The 21,727-nt window shown below is 35.9% G+C and overlaps 1 protein-coding gene and 1 non-coding gene across 2 annotated transcripts in view; one reads left to right on the forward strand and one right to left on the reverse strand.

The window, feature by feature from the left end:
* The first annotated feature begins 1,539 nt into the window (after positions 1-1,539).
* Positions 1,540-21,727, forward strand: part of LOC150101268 (SMAD family member 3-like) — a 330,032-nt gene continuing 309,844 nt past the window's right edge. Inside the window, exon 1 of the mRNA XM_090400197.1 lies at positions 1,540-2,165. Within this exon, the coding sequence (XP_090256323.1) occupies positions 1,969-2,165 (197 nt within the window). The 5' untranslated portion in view covers positions 1,540-1,968. The remainder of the gene's footprint in view (positions 2,166-21,727) is intronic.
* LOC150101269 (U6 spliceosomal RNA) lies at positions 9,683-9,785 on the reverse strand. Its single transcript, XR_016549094.1, has one exon. It is a non-coding gene; the product is annotated as a U6 spliceosomal RNA (small nuclear RNA).

Raw genomic sequence — 21,727 nt, forward strand, 5'->3', positions numbered from 1 at the left:
TGTGTGTGCCATTACTGTGAATGAGTTGAAGGCAAAGTATAATAGATACTGTGTGGACGTGAATAGTTGTTCTTGACATGATGTTTAGGGCCTCCCTCGATGAGTCTAAGGACTCCTTGGAGTTGCACGTAATAATAATAATAATAATAATTTAGCTTTATGTGATCACTCTCGCACTTTATATGGAAATAGACAATGGAATAATCAAAGGTTTGCTTACGCTTGGATCCGCCGAAATTTTTATGGTTTCTATAATCGGCACGAAACTCTAGTTTCTGTATTCGGCTTTGAAATAATGTTGGATTAAACATCCACTTTATTTGAATAATTGTGCATCGCCAAAGTGAAGCCTTTTGGCTCTCTTATTGCAATAATTCTTGGTGCTTTTTGTGATGTGACACCGTTTTTGGCAACTCGTATGGTAAAGTATAAGTTCTGCATCACTACAACTTAATATTTTTACATCTGGGTCTGGCTCCCAGACTGATGAGACCTCAAAAAAGGTCGAAACTGGTCTGGGTTGTGACCCCCTTCATAATGTATAATATCATGCATGTCAGCTAGGCAGGACCAGCCTTCTCTATAAAGGGGCCCGAGTGCAAGAAACCTTTTGGGGCCCTAAAATATTTTTAAAATGTAAAAATTAAAGGTTTCGAAATAAACATATTGTAAACCCTCGTACTTGCAAATGATTTTGGCACAGGAAAACAAACAAACAAAAAAAAAAACACATTCGAAATATAACAAGTTAACATAACGTTTACTGAACACAAAACACTAATATAATATAGAAACACAGAGATATTATTATTACCGGGGCCTCTAAAATCCTGTCAATGAAACCCCTTTAGTTATAAGCAAAATTAGAAGAAGAAAAAATAAAAATACGTTTCCGCAAATGTGTATCGACTGTGCCCACTCGATCGTGGGGCCCGCGTGCATTGCACCCACTGCACCCCCGAGATGGCCGGCCCTGCAGCTAGGAGATGTGTTTTACACTATGGAAAATACTAAGGACAGTGATTGGACCTTACTCCACCTTTACTACGAGTTGCCCCTGCCATGAAAGGTTTGCGTACGCTTGGATCCTCCGTAACTTTTATAGTTTCTCTATTCGGCTTTGAAATAATGTTGGATTCAATATCCACTTAATTTGAATAATCAAAGATGGCGTCGCCTACTTCCCGTATACGGGAATAAAAAGGCCTTATCTGATTTTTTTTTTTTTAAGATGGTATAGCGAGAAGCTAGCTGGATAAATTTCTATGCAATAAGAGAGCAGTAGCCAAAACACTAAACAAGCAGTATTCAAAACAGTTTTAAATTATGTATCGGAAATCGAATTACAAATAAAGCAGTTGATTACTGACACCAGATATGAAATTTTTCAGAAAAATTGAGATTGAACATATGACAGAATATTGTATATTGAATACGATTTGTCAGCTCATGTTGTGTTGTAAATTCGTAGTTCGTTAATGATGACGAGAGTATAGTCATCTGATTTTGGGAAATGATATAGATAGGTGTTTAATTCAGTGTTAGCAAGTAATGGGATGCTGGGCTATTTGGTTGAGTACTTTTTTTTCCTGTTTTCTCTTTCGCAGGGAAGTTCTTAACGTTTTGTACTTTACTTATGTAATTTTTTTGTTATATACGTAATTGCCAAATCAGTTTTTAATTTTAAAGTGATAGTTTATACGTTTGTACATGGTTAAGCTAAGGTTATTCACTTAACGCAACCTTATGATTATTGGCATATCTGCTGACCCAGAGAGTTCTGTGATAATCGAGATGGAGAATTGGTAGCAATGATGCATTTGTGGAAGTAAACAGCCAACGTGCTTTTCGAAAATGTATTCGTTTCTGAAAGGCAGCACGATAACTTTACACGTTTGTGTTGGCTGAACTTTTTTTGAAACGATTTTTGAAAATGGTTAAGTAGCGAAACAGACTGTTTGAAAAACTATGACTTCGTTTTTACCATTCACACCACCCGTTGTAAAGAGACTTCTTGGATGGAAAAAGGGGGAAGGAGAAGATAAGTGGAGTGAGAAAGCTGTGAAAAGTTTAGTTAAAAAGTTAAAGAAATCTGGTGGATTAGATGAACTGGAAAAGGCAATTACAACTCAAGATCCAAAAACGAAATGTATAACTATTCCTAGGTAAGAATAAGTACATTGTATTTTTATGATTTGTTGACCCTAATTGTGCCCTATGTTCAGGTTGGATCTTCATGATAGATCAGCAGTCTAAGCATTAATCTTTAAATTTTAACTTTTTTTTTTTTCCCTCAAATTGGTTTTCTATCAATCTCTTGCTATTATACAGGCTCCTCCATCAAGTCCATAGACTCATTGCAGGAGGCCCACTTAGAAAGAAATTGTCCAAAACATTAAAGAAGTAGTATTCAAGACAGTTTTTAATTAGAGATTGTTTGCACAGTACCTATTATATCATTGAACTCGTTCACTGACAGAGTACTCGTAGCGCCGGCCTGGCTGGCAGAATGGTTAGCGTATCCGCTCTCCACCCAAAAGGCTGCGGGTTCGAATCCCGCCATGGGCATAAATGTTTGTGATTGTCTGTGGAAATACTAGTATTGGTGGTGGTGGTGGTCGGAGTTAGATGGCGTTGGTGTAGTTGCGGTCAGTTGGTGGAGTCGGAGCTGTAACGCACATGCTCTCCCTCGATGAGTCCTTGGACTCCATAGAGGTATCAATAATAATAATAATAATTCTGGCACTCCATCTCATCACTCTTCAAACAAAAATTGTTTCTTCTGACCTCTAACTACGCATTTACTCAATTTTCAGGGATGATCTCTAGTTCTCCCCCATGCTAGTCAAATATTCACACATTTCCTTTGTATCAGTCATATAAACTCTTTAAGTAATATAATTTAAATGGCTTTATCTCCCTTTCCTCCATTTCTGCCTGTTGGTTATTGTGATCCACAAATCTTAAATCTGTTCCCATAAAAGACATCTCATAGTCCTGCCACTATACTATCTTACTCACTGGTCTCTGGATCACTCGACATCTACAAGAAACCCAAGTGACCAGATCAGTGTACAATAATCCAGATGAGGGCTGTATCGAAGCTTTATAAAGAGGGATAACTTCCTTATCTTCCTGTCACTTAGTTCTTTGATAACCAACTAATCCTATGAGCTGTTTTTGGCATTCTTATATGCAGATGACTGGGCAATAGCTTACCAAGCAAAATCCTTAGATAACATTGAGAAGCAGCTCACACAAGAACTAGAAACCCTTATGGTTTACTATAAGGAAAACCAACTGAAACCAAATACCAGTAAAACTCAAATGTGTCTTTTCCATCTCAATAATAGTGAGGCAAGGAGAGAGTTGAATATAGAATGGAATGGTGTGAAATTGGTCAATTATCGAAATCCAACTTACCTCGGTGTCACACTAGATAGGACCTTAAATTATAAGTGACACATAGAGAAGACAGCAGCTAAAATTCAAACGTAATAATATCCTGTGCCAATTAACATCATCTCGGTGGGGTGAGAGTCCACAAATACTGCACTGGCACTTTGCTTTTTGACAGCTGAGTATGCTAGCCCTGTTTGGGAAAGATCATCACATGTCAAAATTATTGACAAGGTTCTTAATGAAACGTGTTGGAACATTACCAGCTGCCTTAAGCCTACAAAGATTGACCATCTATACTCACTGTGTGGTATTGCACCTCTTCATATCAGAAGAACAACACAGAGTAGAAATGAGCAGAAACAACAACTAAATGATGAACGGCAATCTTTTGTATGGACATGTTGCAGTAAATAGGAGGCTAAACTTAAGGAAAAGTTTTATTCACTCAGTGGAACCGTTAGTTGATTCCATAAAAGCCACAAGGTCAACAATGTGGCAAGAACAATCTCCAGAGGCTCTGAACTTAAACGAATCTCTTGCATCTGGCTTACATGTAGATGGGCAAAGATGGAAGGCATTGAATAGACTTCATTCCTGAATGGGCAGATCAAAGCAGAATATGGCCAGATGGGGCTACACAGACAGTGACAGTTGCTCATGTTGGTGAAACACAAACCATGGATCATCTTCTGCAATGCTGCCTAATAGACATTAATAATATATGTACCCGAGAAGATTTAATGCAGTGTAATGAAACAGCTCTAAAGTTATTAATCACTGGATGAGTGAAATTTGACATTTTATGTTTTTGTGTAATATTTTATGCAAGTGGCATTTTTGTCTCTTAATGTATGCTTTTAATCCATATTCTTTTAATGTCTGTTTCTTTAAATAGACATTAAATGTATGTATGTATGCTCTTATATTTTCTGTAGTTCGCACACAAAATAAATAAAAAAATTTTTGGCTACCCTTGTAATAAAATTCACACTCCACCAGGATCACTAGCAATCACTTCTATCATTGTACAGCTTGTAATTTCTTACCAGAATCTTATTCTTTGCTACTGACAGCCATTCTTCCTTGTCTACCATCATAGTCTATTTAAATCAATCTGTGAGATTGTTACATCTTTGTCAGCTATTATGATATATCTAGTTTTGCATAATCAGCAGATAACTTTATTCCCCTCAGACCATTCTCTATATTATTAATGTTGAAGTTAAATAGCAGTGGTCCAATTATTGCCCTATGGCACATTGTATCACAGGCCTTCTTTTGTACTCGGCTCCTACATAAACTACTCTCTGTTTACTATCATTTACCCACCTTATTAAATTATTTAATCTTGGGGTTTATAGTTATTTGTCAGCAAAACTATTATTATTATTATGTGACACCTCCAAGGACTCATGAGAGGGCCTTCCACTACTTAAACTTCCATTTACATACAACACTAACCATCATCAACACACACAGTACCATAAATTGCCTGACTTGGTAACTTCTGTTTATATTTACATTTTCTTTCAAGTAAATTATTTTCATACAGTTCTGTTCAATTTATGCCATTCAACTAATTACATAATAGATACTTGTATGACATTTAATTTTGAAACTTTGAGTGTGGATATTATGTGCCACTCTATATCCCCTCTCCCATATTTACATATTATAAGGATGGCTGCTGCAGTTGAAAGTGCTTTAACTTAGACCATATATTCTTTGTCATGCTAGTATAAAACAAGTTTCGTACCTGGGACAGAGTTTATATTTCACTGTGGGTATGGTAGGAAGTAATGATGTTAGGCTATTACTTGGATTTTGAGTGTTTGTAGTGGCTTAAAAAGACTGTTTGGGTTTTAAAAGTGAGTACTAAGATTAGATGAACCTTAGTCTACTTATGAATGAAACTAATGTGACATCAGGGGGATCTGTAAAGTTCTGTTAAACACCTAAAACCAAAAATGAATTAATTTTGTCGTCTTATATATCCTAAAAGAAAAAAGAACACATCATTACAATTTGATGAAACATGGGGGTTAAAAGGTTTTAAGAGTTCTTTCTTGTGGTTATATCAGTTGCTTTAATATCAGAATACTTTACACACCAACCGAGAGTTCGCTTATGAAAAATACACCTCTCCGACACTTAGAGTTCCTTAGTACTGAATGAATAGTTTCTGTATTCGGCTTTGAAATAATTCTGGATTTAATATACACTTGATTTATATAATTTTGCATCACTGAAATGAAGCCTTTTGGCTCTTTATTTTAGTAAAAGCTTTAATATCATTTTTGTTCTAGGTGTTTATCAGAACTTTCCAGATCCCCCTCCCCCTTTATAGGTTTCCATCTTTGTTGACTGGAATTCATGTCTCTCTATGAAGACTAAAGAGCCATTTTGGATTATCTTAAAAAAAAAAAAAAAAAAAAAAAAAAACACTGGAACCAAAATATTAATAATATCATAGTTCAATACTCATAACTATGATCAGTAGTGCCATTAATATTTCAGTTGAACCTGTAACTGACTACTTTCTTAAATACTTTTCTAAATCACTTAGGGAATTGAACAACGTAGATCCGAATATAAATTAAATTATACATTTAATATAAATTAGCTACAGTAATACACCGTAGCAAATACAAATTCGAAAGACTATTTATGGAATCAGCCTCAGCCCTAAGAAACTCCCCAAACCTCAACAAATTTGGTTGTATGCGACTGCCCCAAATTTGGGAGGCATACATCAGCAGACCTTCAGCCCAACGGCCAAGAACACCTACTTAGTCCGCTAGAGGGCACCATCAGGACTTCTAGGAGAATGATAGCTTCATATCTTCATTCTCAGTTACTGTGTTGTAGTGCCTGCGTGCACGTGCCTTTTTTGTAAGTTCCTTTTGAAAATGGCAACGCGACGTTGCCGAAATATCGGAGATATTTATTAAAGTATAATTTAATTTATATTCGGATCTACGTTGTTCAATTCCCTAAGTGATTTAGAAATGCATAACCAACGTATAAGCCTGTCTACGAGAATTTCTTAAATACTCTGAACTGATTAAATTAAGAATTCACTGATTGGTGAATCCAGATCGAATCTCCATTTTTTTTTATATTTTTTTATTTTTTATTTATTTATTTTTTTTTAACTTATGTTCATGGAATTACTAAGATAACCTCAATTATTATTATTATTTTTTTTTTTTTCATCATCTTCCTTTTACTCTCTTTTACCTTGCGGTGTCAAGGGTTTATTAATCAACGGACCTCAAACCGTTCACAGGATAAGGTGGTCAAGCCCTACGCCCCAGTGTATCCTATGTCCGTAGTGTTGAGTTCTCAAGGCTGTTTTGCAGGATGAAAAACCCCAGGATAACCTGGGGAAAAACCCTACTGTCCACACCCAAGACCGACTAACTTGGCTATGGCTGAGGAAGATACTTCAGCTCCTCACATCTCCGACGGAATCGAACTAGGACGCTCCTTTCCCAGGCATATGGTTGCAAAGCGCAGAGCAACTAGGTTAACCACACGGACTTTTTTTTTGTCTAGAAATTCATACACACTTGCACTCTTCTGGATGTTTTATCTTGCTGATGTTGGCATCCATTCTTTTTGGTATAATCTTCTATGTTTTGCATCCCTAAATTTGATCCTAATTTCATTTCTCCATTATCTTATGTTTCCTAGCCAAGACTTCCTTTCCTTTCCTCTATTTCTTTTGTTTTTAGTTTTTCTTCATTATTACATGTAACATATTCTGTGCTTAATGATATACTGATTTCTTAATTGTATTTATTAATTTTTTTTCCTTCATTCATTGCATTATTTCTGTTTGTCTCGTTGTCCATGATATCCTGAATAGATGTATATGCATTCACATTTCATTTGCTGTCGATTCCATGCTTTGGTTTATTATCCATGATTTACTTCATAGTTGTGACCAAATATAACTGTTTACTATTCTCCATCTTAGGCTTAAGACATTACTATTATGTGACATCTCCAAGGACTCGCCGAAGAATTTCGTATTTCTCCATTATCTTGTATTTCCTAGCCAAGACTTCCTTCCTCTATTTCTTTTGTTTTCAGTTTTTCCTTTCATTATTACTTGTAACATATTCTGCACTCAATGATATATTCAAGATAAACTGACTTGAGATCTTGATTGTATTTTTTTTTCATTCATTGCATTATTTCTGTTTGTCTGTGTCCATGATATCCTAAATAGATGTATATACATTTACATTCCACATGATGCCGATTCCATGCTATTGTTTATTATCCATGATTTACTTTATAGTTATGACCAAATATAACTGTTTACTATTCTCCATCTTAAGCTTAAGACATCATCATTATTATTATTATTATGTGACATTTCCAAGGACTCACCGAGGAAGCACACTCCACAACTCCGTCTCCACCATATGTTAGATTATATAATTATATATATGTATATAATCTATTTTTTATTTATTTTTTATATTGAAATATATACAAGAGGAAAAAGAACAGAGGCGTAGTGAGGCTATGGCCAATGTGGCCCCGGGCATAGTCGCAAAAATTTAGTTTTTAAAGTTTTTTTTTTTTTAGAATAGCGCAATTTTCTTTCTTGGCCATAGGCACCAAAATTCCTCACGACTTCTCTGAAAAAGAGCCTTGAGCACATCAGTGCTATTATTTATTAGAACAAATTTATTTATTTATTATTATAAATATTTATAAAATAAATAATTATAAATAATATTATAAAAGTTTATTAGATGCTAATTAGAACAAATGGGAATGGATATGGATATGATAGGTTAAGTGGATAAGAAGGTGGTGGCTGCTGGACAGATATCAAAAAGTGGTATTTAGAGGGGCAGAATCGAGGCGAAAGCAGGTGACTAGTGGTGTGCCACATGGTTTAGTGCTGGAACCATTGCTGTTTAATTTATACATAAATGATATAGGAAATAACCTGAAAGGAAATATTCAGTTGTTTGCTGATGATGCAAAATGAGGTAGAGTAATAGTTAATCAAGACAATGTGGAGAGCTTGCAGAACGATCTAAATAGGCTGTTAGCATGGGCAAAAGTTAATGAGTGTCAGTTTAATGTCGAGAAATGTAAAGTTATGCACTTTGGGATAAATAGATTACAAGCCGTTTACAAGATCCAGGAAATAGATGAAGCTAGAGATTTAGGGGCAGTGGTAGACAGAGTTAAAGTTTAGAGGACATGTTTCTAAAGTAGCACATTAGATTACTTGGCTAGTGAATAACTTATTAATAAGTAGAGATAAGGAAGTTGTAATTCCTCTTTGTAAGGCCTTGACATGCCCACATCTGGATTACTGTGCTCAAGTCTGGTCCCCTGGGTTTCTTGGGGATGTGGAAGTGGTGGAGATGATTTAGAGGCGAGTGATCAAGATGTTGAATGTGCCCTATGAGGATAGATTGAATGTGTGTGGATTGCAGAAGTTGGTTCACAGGAGAAAAAGAGGGGATATGATAGAAACATTTAAGTTGCTTAAAGGATTTTATAGGATAAATGCAGGGTGAAATGTTTCAGCAATTGACTAGAGGGACCAGAACAAGAGGTCATCCCTGCAAGTTGAATAAAGGTGTGGTCAGTAGGGTTGCGAGGACTAGATTTTTTGCTTGGAGAGTGGTGAATGAGTGGAATGGGTTGCAAAAGTCAGTTGTGAGTGCTTTTTCTGTTAATGGGTTCAAGGAGAGGTATGATAGATTGGGTCTCCCGTGATGAGTCCTCGAACTCCATGGAGGTGGCCGTATAATAATAATTGTTATTATATAAATCAAGTGGATATTAAATCCAGCATTATTTTAGTAAATGATAATAATTATTAACAGACCTCTGTGGAGTCAAGAGATGCATCATCGGAGGTCCCACTCTCACATCATAGCTCAACTTAAATGCATTCGCTGTCCCTGCACTCACCACACTCTCAGACAAAAAATGTACTCCTCACCCACTTGCTCACACCTACCTTATACAGCTTCCAAGAATGGCCTCTCATTCTCTCCCTTCTCCAGATATTCTATAAAAATTCTCATCTTTGTTAATCTGGTAATTACTCTTTACCAATTTATACATCTCAATCCTAGCTCCCCTCTTACGTCTATCCATTAGGCTCTGTAATTTGCATTCTCTCAATCTGTCCTCATATTCTACATTCCAGACAGACATCAGAAACCAACTTAATCCATCTCTGAACCCTCTCCAACATCTCACCATTCTTTTGAAAACCAAATCTGTGCTCAACAAAAATGTGGAACACTTCACAATTTTGTGTGTCATCCTTGCACAGGTGTCATTCTAATATTCTCTGTATCATTTCACTTTTAGTACATGTACTGCTGAAGTAAGTAGTGATCAGAGCTTATTCTACTTTTACCATGAGTTGCCTTGGTCTTGCACTACGTGCAGGGTCAGCTAGACTTGCAACACTTGCAGGCGCAAACTTGACTTGTTTGTCTGTTTGCTTACTGGGGAAATGGAGTAAAACCAGGTTTAAAATAGTTTGGTATCTTTAACATTTATTATACCCAAGGTAAAATACTTTCTACATTTTTATTTAATAAGGTTAAAACACCTTATGGTAACTTGATCAGGTAAAATACTTATAAGCTCTGTATTACTAAAATTTTGGTATTTCTAGCCTGGCTTCCACTGATGGGGGCTGGTTTTGAGAGGCTCTACTTGGGGATAGGTTTTTGCCCATCTCTGAGCAGGGCCACCACTGAGATTATGGCTCTGGCTGGTGGTGGGGTGAGCCTGCCACTGGGTGGAGTCAATACTGAGAAGTTCTTCTCGGTGACAGGGTGAGCCTGTCATTGAGTGGAACAACGCTGAGTTGGACGGTCTTTCGGCCACTATGGAGTGGTCTAGGGATCGTCCTAATTTTTAGAGAGGTCGTTACTTAAATACACCTCAGTAAAGGTCGCAACCGGTCTGGGTAGTGGCCCCTTGCCTTTAATATAAAGCATCATACATCTCCCTCCAAGAGATGTGCTTTGCATTAAGGGTAAATATTAAGATTAGTGATCAGAGCTTATTCTACTTTTACCATTAGTTGCCTTGGTCTTGCACTACATGCAGGGTCAGCTAGACTTGCAACACTTGCAGTCACAAACTTTACTTATTTGTATGTTTGCTTACTGGGGAAATGGAGTAAAACCAGGTTTAAAATAGCTTGGTATCTTTAACATATGTATGTGTATTGTTATATAAATGAATATAAAAATAATATAGAAAATATTTTGTATAATATTAATATAATATATATTATTATATTATATATTACTATATATTATAAAATAATAAAAATATAAAAAATGTACGTATATAAAAAGTATATAAAATATATAAATAAATAAATGTTATATAAAAATTATATAACATAATATAATATATGTATATATATTTCATAAAATGATATATATATATATATATATATATATATATAAGTATGTTTTTAGTATATGCACTGCTGAAGCAAGTTCTATTTGTCAGATGCAGGTGACATTTGGGAAAGAAGTTTGACATTTTTCTTGAAGAGTTGGCAGTTGTAGTTGTTGGGAACATTTCATGGGGATAGTAAACTTCACTTTCAGAAGTCTTCTGATGTCTTTTTCTTGCAATTTCAATTCTTCATCTTACGTTTTATTCTGATCTCAACTGCTCAGTAATCCAATAGCCTAACGATCATCACCACATTGCAAGTGTACCCTCCCCCACAATGCTAACAAACTCCTCCTCCTAATCATGTCAATAGTACTGAGACCAAAAATGAGAAATTCAATGCCATCATTCTGAACTTTCCAAGGGAAACTGGCAAATTGCTAAAAGATGACATCAGTAAGTTAGCAGGAGAATGCATCTTTGATTCCAGAAATATTGTCAAGTGCCATTGCAAACTTGACATATCTCATGAAAGTAACTTGCAACCTACTGACAGCCATGTCTAAACTAATAACAGCGATTTAAGTTCAAAAGGTGCATGCAAGGTTGGCCTGACCTAACTTTTGCCTAGAGAGAACAAGGACATCAGCTTCGAAAACAACTTGGTCATAGACTACAAACAAGAAAAGTTGGTGCAAAAATCAAACTGCTCCACTATTAGTCATCTTGGAGAACAGTATGCAGTCATTGTATAGGAAACATGCATGACCCTTGCAGTCAGATATGTCCCACCACTTCACTACCATGTGGCCTCAACTCCAACCTTAATATGGTCCCCTACCATCTTCAGTCTACCAAATCTCCCACACCTACTCTTCCTGGCAGAGATCCAAATCTCATCAGCCCTATGCACCATTCATTTCAACTTTCCAACTGCACACTTTTTGAATCTTTCGACCTAGGGGTGGTATCTGCTCTGACATACCATTCCAGACAGTATCCAACTTAGTATCACTTGACTTTGACATTTAGTTAAAAGTCATCCTTTCCCACTCAGTCACATTTGTTTGCTGTTTCTGTTGCTCCCCTAATGCCACCAACCACTCTGAGTTATTTAACTTTCTATCCTTAAACATTGATCTTCTCTAGTCCCTCTTTCCTAACAGCAAAATGATTCTTCTAGGGATTGTAATTTCTGCAATAATAACTGGTTTTCCTCCTTCAGTTGCACAGATCAAGCAGGTAGAGATGCTAAAACATTTGCCATCACTCATTCCTTTGCACAAATTGTTCACATTCCTTTACACAAATTGTTCACATTCCAACCAGAATACTAAATAACTCTAACCACTCTCCAAACACTATAGATCTCTACCTGGTGAGGAAGAGTCGAGGATGTTACAGGAGTGGTTAGTTATCTCTTCTTGACCCTTCCTCTAAATACAAAGTGGGCCCCTGTACATAATTCTGACCAAAATTAGTGCTTTTCTCCTTCCCCATGGACCAATGCTTACACAACCATTCCCATACAAGAATAGTTTGGCATCATAACAGAGTGCCAATTGGGACAGCCCCTGTGACTTCTATACCCTATTCCCATGGTTGGACTATTTTTTTTGGCCTTCCAACCGAAACATATCCACTGAATGTATCACCAAAGTAATTGTTACTGCCATGGAAACATACATTCCCCACACCACTCTGACCTGTCTCCTAACTAACTCTTGGTTCTCCCAAAAGATGTGCGAAGGCTGTACAAACAAAAAAATCAAGCAATACTGGAATAGCTGTAGCAAACTTGCAGTGCCTCCAGAGCAGAGTTTGAAAGTGAAAAAAAAAAGCAGGAAACTTGCAGCTTATCCAAATGGCAGCCATGCCTTTTGATTTATCATCAAAGCAACTGGTCTTGACCTTTGCTCAACACTACTCCCACCCTTATCATAACCAGATGACTCGATTACATCATTGCCCACAAAAAATCTCCTGGCTTCATACCTTTCCTTTAATGCACACATACAAGGGGCTGGACAGTTCTGATAAATACCTAGAACAAATATTAATTGTATGTCTTCTTATATATCCCAAAAGAAAAAATAACAAATTATTACAATTTAAGAAACATGAGGTTACAGAGTTTTAAGATGTTATTAATTTTATCAGAAGTACAGTAACAAGGATATGAAGCACCTGTGGCAAGAAGTCTAACTTGTGCCCCCCCCCAAACCCAAAAATGACAAAAATTTTGAAAAATTTAAATATAACAAGTTCAATTTTACTAAATGCAATATGTTAAATACTTACTGTTAACCCCATCAAAATGAGTTGCAGTGTGTTTGTGTGTCTAAAGTGGCGTATTGCTGAAATTTAAACATACAATATAAAATGGCAGACTTTTATATCTATTTTGAAAGTTAGTTTATTTTTCACTTTTATTTATTTATATATTTATTTTTATTTTTTACATTTTGGACCCCAAACCTAGGTAGGCCCGTGACGGGCGCCTCTTTCGCCACGCCCTCATTACGGCACTGTTTATCAGAACTTTCCAGACCTCCCCTCATCTCACTCACCTCAATCCTATCCAAAATAATATAGAGAACCATCAACTCCCAACTCCTATACTACTTTGAAAGCACTCAGTTGATAAATGTCCACTAGTGGATTCCGTCGCTGCCAATCAACAGGAGATCTACTTACATTTGTCACCCATCTTTGGGCATATGCCATGGAAAAGTTTGAACTCCAAGTGGTTTACCACTTGGTATTTCCAAAGCTTTTGACAGGGTCTGGTACAAAGGCCTACTAAGCAAACTCCCATCACTTGGTCTATCCCATGACTTCAACAGTTGGATTGCAAGCTTTCTGACCAGAGGCACGTTAAGTGTGATGGTGGGGTGGTTCCTTATTCTCTCACTACTCAACTAATGTTGGGGTTCCATAAGGTTCTGTTCTCTCACCAACCCACTTTAGTTGACCTCCAATCTAATACACAGTTTTGCAGATAATAGCACTTTGCACTCCTCCCTCTCATTTGACAAGCTTTGCTTAACACAAATCAACCTCAAACTACAGAGTATCAACCACTACTGTCCTCATTTCTGATCTCCATGCCATCCTCCCATGGATTCAGATAACCTTGTCAATTTCAATGTTAGCAAATTCCATTTCTGCCTTATTTTCCACAAAAAAGAACCATTTTATTCCAGTTTTATAGTTGACCACACTCAACTTTCTAGACAAGATGGCATAAATACATCACAATCATTGCCTCCTCATCTTTCAAAAAAGTAGGTTTTTCTTTCACTCAAGAGTTCCTTCACCTCTGAACAGCTGTTTGGAGATGTTTTAATAACCCATCTCTAACCAATTTACATCATCCACTTTCACACTGGTGTTTGGTTTCTGCAATATGTCATCATCATCAGATCCTGACATGTACCCTCAAGGGATGTTATCTGTTACCTGTCAAGACTCCAACATTATCAGATCTTATATTTCTGTCTTCTAAGGCATTTTTACTGTCTAAGTCCACCTATATCTTGGTCTTCCTCTGGGTCTTTTTCCTGCCAATCTGGGAGAGAACACTTGGTTTGCTAATCTTTCCTCTCCCATTCTGTTTTTTAAGTGACCATACCACCTGAGATTAGCTCCACTAACACATTCTGGGATGCTAACAATGTCAAGTTTTTTCTTAATATCCCTGTTATTAATAATATTATATTGCCATTGATGCCATTTGTTCATGCCCCTAATCTATCTCAGGCCTCTCATATCTGCAGTCTCTAGTCTTTGGTCAAGTATTTTATTTCTAACCCAGCTCTCAGATCCATAAGTTAAAATTGGTTTGAACATTGTCTTGTATATGTTATGCGCAAATTATGAAATCGCACAATCCATGAACTGTATATAACATGCTTGTACAGTTCATGGAATGTGTAGAATTTTGCACAATTCATGAAATGAGTATTACGTTTTCTGCTCATTTCATGAATTGGGTGATACAATAAATTTGTACAACATTACATCAGAATTCCTTTTGTCGTTTTTAGTAAGGTTAGTTTCTCATTGGCATGAGTTGCAGGACCCGCGGCTTATATAATATGTGACGATTAGGTTTTAAAGAGCATTTGTTATTGGTTGTTGCTGTGTTTTTACAAGTTTTTTTGTAATAGTATTAGTCAAGTGTTACAGTAAATTTGTACAACATTACATCAGAATTCCTTTTGTCATTTTTAGTAAGGTTAGTTTCTCATTGGCATGAGTTGCAGGACCCATGGCTTATATAATATGTGACGATTAGGTTTTAAAGAGCATTTGTTATTGGTTGTTGCTGTGTTTTTAGAAGTTTTTTTGTAATAGTATTAGTCAAGTGTTACAGTAAATTTGTACAACATTACATCAGAATTCCTTTTGTCGTTTTTAGTAAGGTTAGTTTCTCATTGGCATGAGTTGCAGGACCCGCGGCTTATATAATATGTGACGATTAGGTTTTAAAGAGCATTTGTTATTGGTTGTTGCTGTGTTTTTAGAAGTTTTTTTGTAATAGTATTAGTCAAGTGTTGCAGTAAATTTGTACAACATTACATCAGAATTCCTTTCGTCATATTTAGTAAGGTTAGTTTCTCATTGGTGTGAGTTGCAGGACCCGTGGCTTACATAATATGTGACGATTCATCACTATTAATTTAATAAACTTTTTTTTAAACATCCATATATGTTAAATTTTAGATCCCTACATCCAAAATGGAAGATTTAGAAAACGCTGTTAGAGAATGTGATATCTTATGGAATAATGAATTCGAACAATGTCATAAACCTTCTAAATGATAATAGATCTGGAATTAAAAGGAGTAGACAAATTTTCTATCATTCGTGATATTCATCTCTCTACTGGTCACAAAGGCGAGACAAAAACCCACAAAAAAATAATGGAAAAGTACGCTAACATTCCACGACAAATTGTTTCTGAATTCATAAAACAATGTGAAAGATGCACAGAGAAATTGAAAAGGAAGGAGACCGTTAAAGGGATTGTCATTAGACCTATTACCATAAATGACATGAATCAAAGGGGGCAGGTAGATCTTGTTGACTTTCAAAGCTTACCAGATGGGAATTTCAGGTTCATCATGCACTATCAAGAGCATCTGGCGAAATTTAATTTGCTTCAAGTGCTGGCTTCAAAAACAGCAAAGGAAGTAGCTCAACATTTATTAGACATTTTTCTCGAGTATGGTGCTCCACATGTTTTACAATCTGATAATGGAAGGGAACTCGCAGCTGAAATTATCAAAGAACTTTCTACTCTTTGACCAAACTTAGTTTTTAGTAAATGGAAGGCCCAGACATCTGCAAAGTCAAGGATCAGTGGAAAGGAGCAATGCAACACTTAAAGATTCTTTAGTTACATGGATGTGAGATAATAATTCTTTCAATTGGAGTATGGAAATAAAATTTGTTCAGTGGAGTATGAATACTACATACCATGAAACTATAAAAATGGAGCCTTATAATGCATGTTTGGAATAAAACCTAAAGTGAGTGTTGGTACAAACCTTCCAACAGAATTTCTGAACAGAATTCAGTTGGGAATTGATGAAGAGAATTTCATGGATATGTTAAACTACACTGACACCGAGAATATATCTGAGCAAGTACTAATTCCAGAACAAAATGAAAATTCATTTATTGTGGCAAATGTAACTAAATAATCATAACAATGAAGAATACATTGAATTATATGAAGAATCTATTACAAATAACAATGAAACAGCACAATAAAGTCATGAATACGATTTGATAGACGATACCAAAAAATTGAATGGAGGAATTCTTGATGATTCATTAGGCAATCTGAGTCTAATTTTTTCAGATGACATTGATGACCTCCATCTAGTGGTCAAGCTGAGGAACATTGCAAGTCAGAACATGAAGCATATCGCTACTAAAATGGTGCAAAGAACAAATAAAAAACTAAAAGAAGTGAATATTGGAGATTGTGTAAATGTGTTTGTACCATCTTTAATCGTGGTCGAGGAGATCTGGCAAACTTGATTGGAGTAGTTCTTGACAGGAAAGAAGGGAAATACAGAATTGGTACCAAAGGTGGAGTGATTGAAAACTGGCTTGAGAGAAATTGTTTTGAAAAGGTTGATTTTCAGGGATTATCTATAAATGAAGTACCAATTATAGACCTCAACATCGGAGCTCTAGTTCGTCAACTTTCTGTTGTTGATGGACAAGGATTCAAAAGATGCTCTTGTAAAACATGTTGTACAAATAAGAAATGTAGCTGTTTTAAAACTCAAATTCTTCATGCCGTCCAAACAAGTCTTATGAAAACCTTAATTATTGTTTACTTGTTACTTGTAATGAAAGAAGCTTGGTAATAATATTTATAGAAGTTTGGTTGTAATAATAACAGAGCCTCCATAGCGCAATTGGAAGAACAACAGTACATTGCGCCCTTCAATTGGAAAAGGCCTAAGTTCGATTCTCGTCATGATGGGAGGAATCTTTATATGGACTTTCTCAATCAAATGTGAGTTAGCCGATCTCATACGGAGGTAGCAGGGTTTTTTCTCCCGGAAACTCTGGGAGAAAAAACCACATACAGACAAATCGGACCTTCAGAACACACGCAATTTACAGACAAAAAATACTAGCTGTGGTGGTAGTGGTTGTAGGCAGTAGATGCTGTTGATTGGTAGTAAGGTTCTGTGTAGTGGTGGAGACAGAGTGTACAGTAGGTGTCCTCCCGCAATGAGTCTTTGGACTCCTTGGAGGTGTCACGAATAATAATAATATTTTTCTTGTGTTTTGTCAAAGTACATAACTATTTTTATGTAATAAAAGATTTTGAATTAAAACTATTTTATTACTCTTCACCTGTTTATCACCTATTTATATGCTGTAACTATGCACCCAATTCATGAAATGAGCAGAAAATGTACTTATTTCATGAATTGTGCAAAATTCTACACATTCCACAAACTGTACAAGTGCATTATGCAGTTCATGGAATAAGCATTCCGTAAATTGTGCTATTTCATAATTTGCACGTAACATATACAGCTAATTTAGTGTTTCCACTAATTTCTCTCTTATTCCATATAAATTTATTCAGTTGACTTTCTACCATACCAGTTTTGTCGATTCTGTTGTCTATTTCCATATTTAATTTATCATCTTCACTAAAAATCATGCATAAGTAGTTGAAATGTTTTAATTGTTCAATAGGTTCTCCATTCACAATGCAGTTCATATATTTTCAGTGCTTCTGCCTATTTTCATTGTCTTTGTCTTGTTATTGCTGACCTTCATACAGTATCTATTACAAGAGTTATTCAATTTAGTCAGGGAATCTAGCAGATTTATTTAAAACTATAACATCATATGCATAAAGTAAACAGCTGAGATTAACATCTCCAATTTTGATATCAGATTTAATACCACTTTACTTCATAATGTGATCCATATAGATCAGTGCTTCCCAAACTTCTGGATGTCAGGGCCCCCTTTGCAAAAATTAAAATATTTCACGCCCCCCCCTCGAAAAAAATCGTAATAGAGAGATATATTATTATAATATTTATTGTATTTATATTCAATACAAAACACACACAGCGAATATTGCAAAAATCAAATGCATATATTACATTTTTTGCCTCTTACCGTTTGGTCTGAAGACGATGCGGGCTGTTCTGGTAAAATATGAAATACTGTCCTTTTTTTTTTTTTTTAGTCTGTTTCTGCTTCTTCTGATTTTTTGCGGAATTTTTTTTATATTTTTTATCAGCCACTTATCCATCTCAGGGTTAAATTTTTTAACGTAGAATAGATCAAATAATATCATCACTTACTGATACTGGCACACCACAGACTGCTAACATGAAATTAGTGAATATTACCTGAATAAGGGAATGCCCGGACCAGGAACATTTTTCTCTTTTGCGACTTTTCTCCCTTTACGGTGATTGAGCCTAACGCGAAACAAACAGCAAAGGCAGGTTATCAAAACGTGCATATGATTGGTGTGGTGCGGTATTAACAAAAGATCGCGCAACCGAAAGATAAAAGCATAGCTGACAATTAAGTGAAATGCTAACTCTCTTCAACCGAATTCCATATGTCAAACTGCCATAACATTCGTTATATATATATATATATATATATATATATATATATATTACTTAGTTTTAACACTTTTACAAATTTTAACACGTTCGGTTGAATTTTATTGCTGCCTTGGGAAATTGAACTCGCACACATCTAATTAATAACAATAGTTTTTAGTTAGATACTGTGTTTGCCCATGCAACATGTGGTTTTGTTTCAGTCTATACAGCATAGTTTCTGTATGAGGGGACGTGATTCATTAATTAGTGTGTTTTTATCCCAGTTGTCTCTAATTGCACTATTTGTTGAGAAATATATTACACAGACTCCTCATACCTTATTCATTGGCATAATAAAAATACTTGTTTTTATTGCCTCTTCAGTATAGTGGCTGTTAGGGATGGCATGTTGTTTACCACTGCAAGAGAGATTTACATCTCCCACATGAACTTGTTTAAGCCTTTTTTCATGTGTGAAGTATATGTGAAACTTATTGGTAACAGAAAACTAGCTCGGATGACAGTGAAAATATAAAACGAGTTTTGGTATGTATATAAAGTCAATATCAACAGTCCCTGATTACGAACGCGTGATGAAAGGGACAGGAAGATTTGGAGCTTCCCTTGGAGAGCATTCGAAGTAAATACAATTAACCACTGCTTTGAAATGAAACATATGAATAAGCAATATTTACTAATATTCATTAAGTGCCGAAATACGCAGGAAGCAAAGTTTGTGAACCAACACCAACGTGTGAAATTTTCCATTAAAATATAAAAAATAACAAAAAAAGAAATAATAAATAATAAAAGTTAAATACGTTTCTTTTAAAATAAAATTATCTACTTAGTCTTAAAACATTTTAAATTTGTTTTCATTATTTCACGGCGTCCCTCAACAAAACCTACGGACCCCAAGGGGGCCACGGCCCACAGTTTGGGAAGCGCTGATATAGATAATGAATAACAGAAGGGATAATGTACATCCTTGTCTGACACCTGATTTAACATTAAACCATCTTTCGGTACTTCCTTCAATTCTAACTGCTGACTTACAACTCAAATGAAGACTAAGTATTGCTTGATATAATACACTACTGACACCATATAACTGTGGTGTTTTGAACTTCTCTCTTGGCACCTTGTCATATGCCTTTTCCAGAACAACACTTAAATACAGATCTTTGTTATATTCCCATTTCTCAACTATCTCAACTTTAGCAGATTAAGGGTTTCAATTAGTGGTACATTTGTGAATATATATCAGGTGATATCAAAGCTCACCATTAAATCTGAGCTATTTTAAGGTATGGTGTTCTAAAATACTTTTTAGGTGTGCAGAATTCTTGACAAAGGAAGGAGAGTGGCTAGTAGCTTGGCTAAATGTCTAGCCAGTTTCTATGTGGGACTATTTATACTATCTATAATAAGGCATAAGGGTGTTCCTTGTTTAAATTTAAATTAAATTCTTAAATTAAAAAAAATTAAATTCACTACTTAAATTTACAGTATATGCAGGATATTTCACATGGAAAGGGAAAATATACAATTAGATGGGACAGCTATGCCACCCCCCCCACCCCAGCCAACTTCTACACGGAACACCTGGAAAAACTAGCTATCAATACAGCCACTCTCAAACCAACACTTTGGCTACGCTATGTTGACGATGTGCTTGCTATTTGGCCACATGGTTCAGTCACATTGGATACATTCTTAGCACATTTAAATAGCCAACATCCAAAAATCCACTCTACAATGGAACTGGAAGCAAATAACTGTCTGCCCTTCTTGGATACATTAATCGCACGTCTTCCAGATGGTTCCTTATCATTCTCAGTTTTTAGAAAACCCACACATACAAGAAGATATTTACACAAACAACCATACCATCACCCTTCTCAACAGTATGTTATCTTAAAAACACTAACCCACAGAGTGAGAGCAATCTGTTCCAATGATAATGCTCTTGCTGCTGAACTGGCTCATTTATGCCACACCTTCTTGGCCAATGGCTATAATCCCCATAAGATAAACAAAATACTAAATGCTCCTAAGAAACCCCTCCTCTCACTATCCACCACAGAGAACTACAACAAAACAGTCACCATCCCATATATTAAAAGCACATCGAAAAGATATCTAGAATACTCAATAAACATAAACTACGCACTATATTCAGACCATGTGTCAAATCAGCAACTATCATCCGTTCACCCAAGGACAGCATCCCTCTTTTATCACATCCAGGAGTCTACGAAGTACCCTGCTCGTGTGATCAAGCCCACTATGGTCAAACAGGAAGAATGGACATCTGCATCTATGAACATAAAAGATGCATCTGGCATTATCACTATGGCAAGTCGGGCCTAGCAGACCATGCTTTGGATACCCCTGCACACAGGATCAAGTGGGAGAAAACAACAATACTGCACAGAAGCTTTTACAAGTCAGAGAGATTGTTCTTAGAAGCAACAGAAGCCTTAAAACATACTCTGAATCTCAACAAATATGGCTGTATAAATTTGCCTAAGATTTGGGAGACAGTCATCTTAAGACATAACTAGTAATTGCTTTCTCTCTCTGTTTTTTTAGGACTTTAGTCTTTGTGTTGTTGCTACAATTTTGTTAAAGTAGTCCCTTTTTTACACCATGTTGTTGTAGTCTCGCATACTGTGACAAACTGTGTTTTTGTGCTCTGAAGATGCTGGTTATAACACCAGCAAAATATCAGCAATAAGTTAATAAATAATTATTCACTCTACTCCAATCATCTGGAATTCGTCTGT

This window comes from Typopeltis vanoorti, chromosome 11 (genome assembly GCF_054136105.1).
Source record: "Typopeltis vanoorti isolate ZY-2024b chromosome 11, IOZ_Tvanoo_1.0, whole genome shotgun sequence".
Lineage (NCBI taxonomy): Eukaryota > Metazoa > Arthropoda > Arachnida > Uropygi > Thelyphonidae > Typopeltis > Typopeltis vanoorti.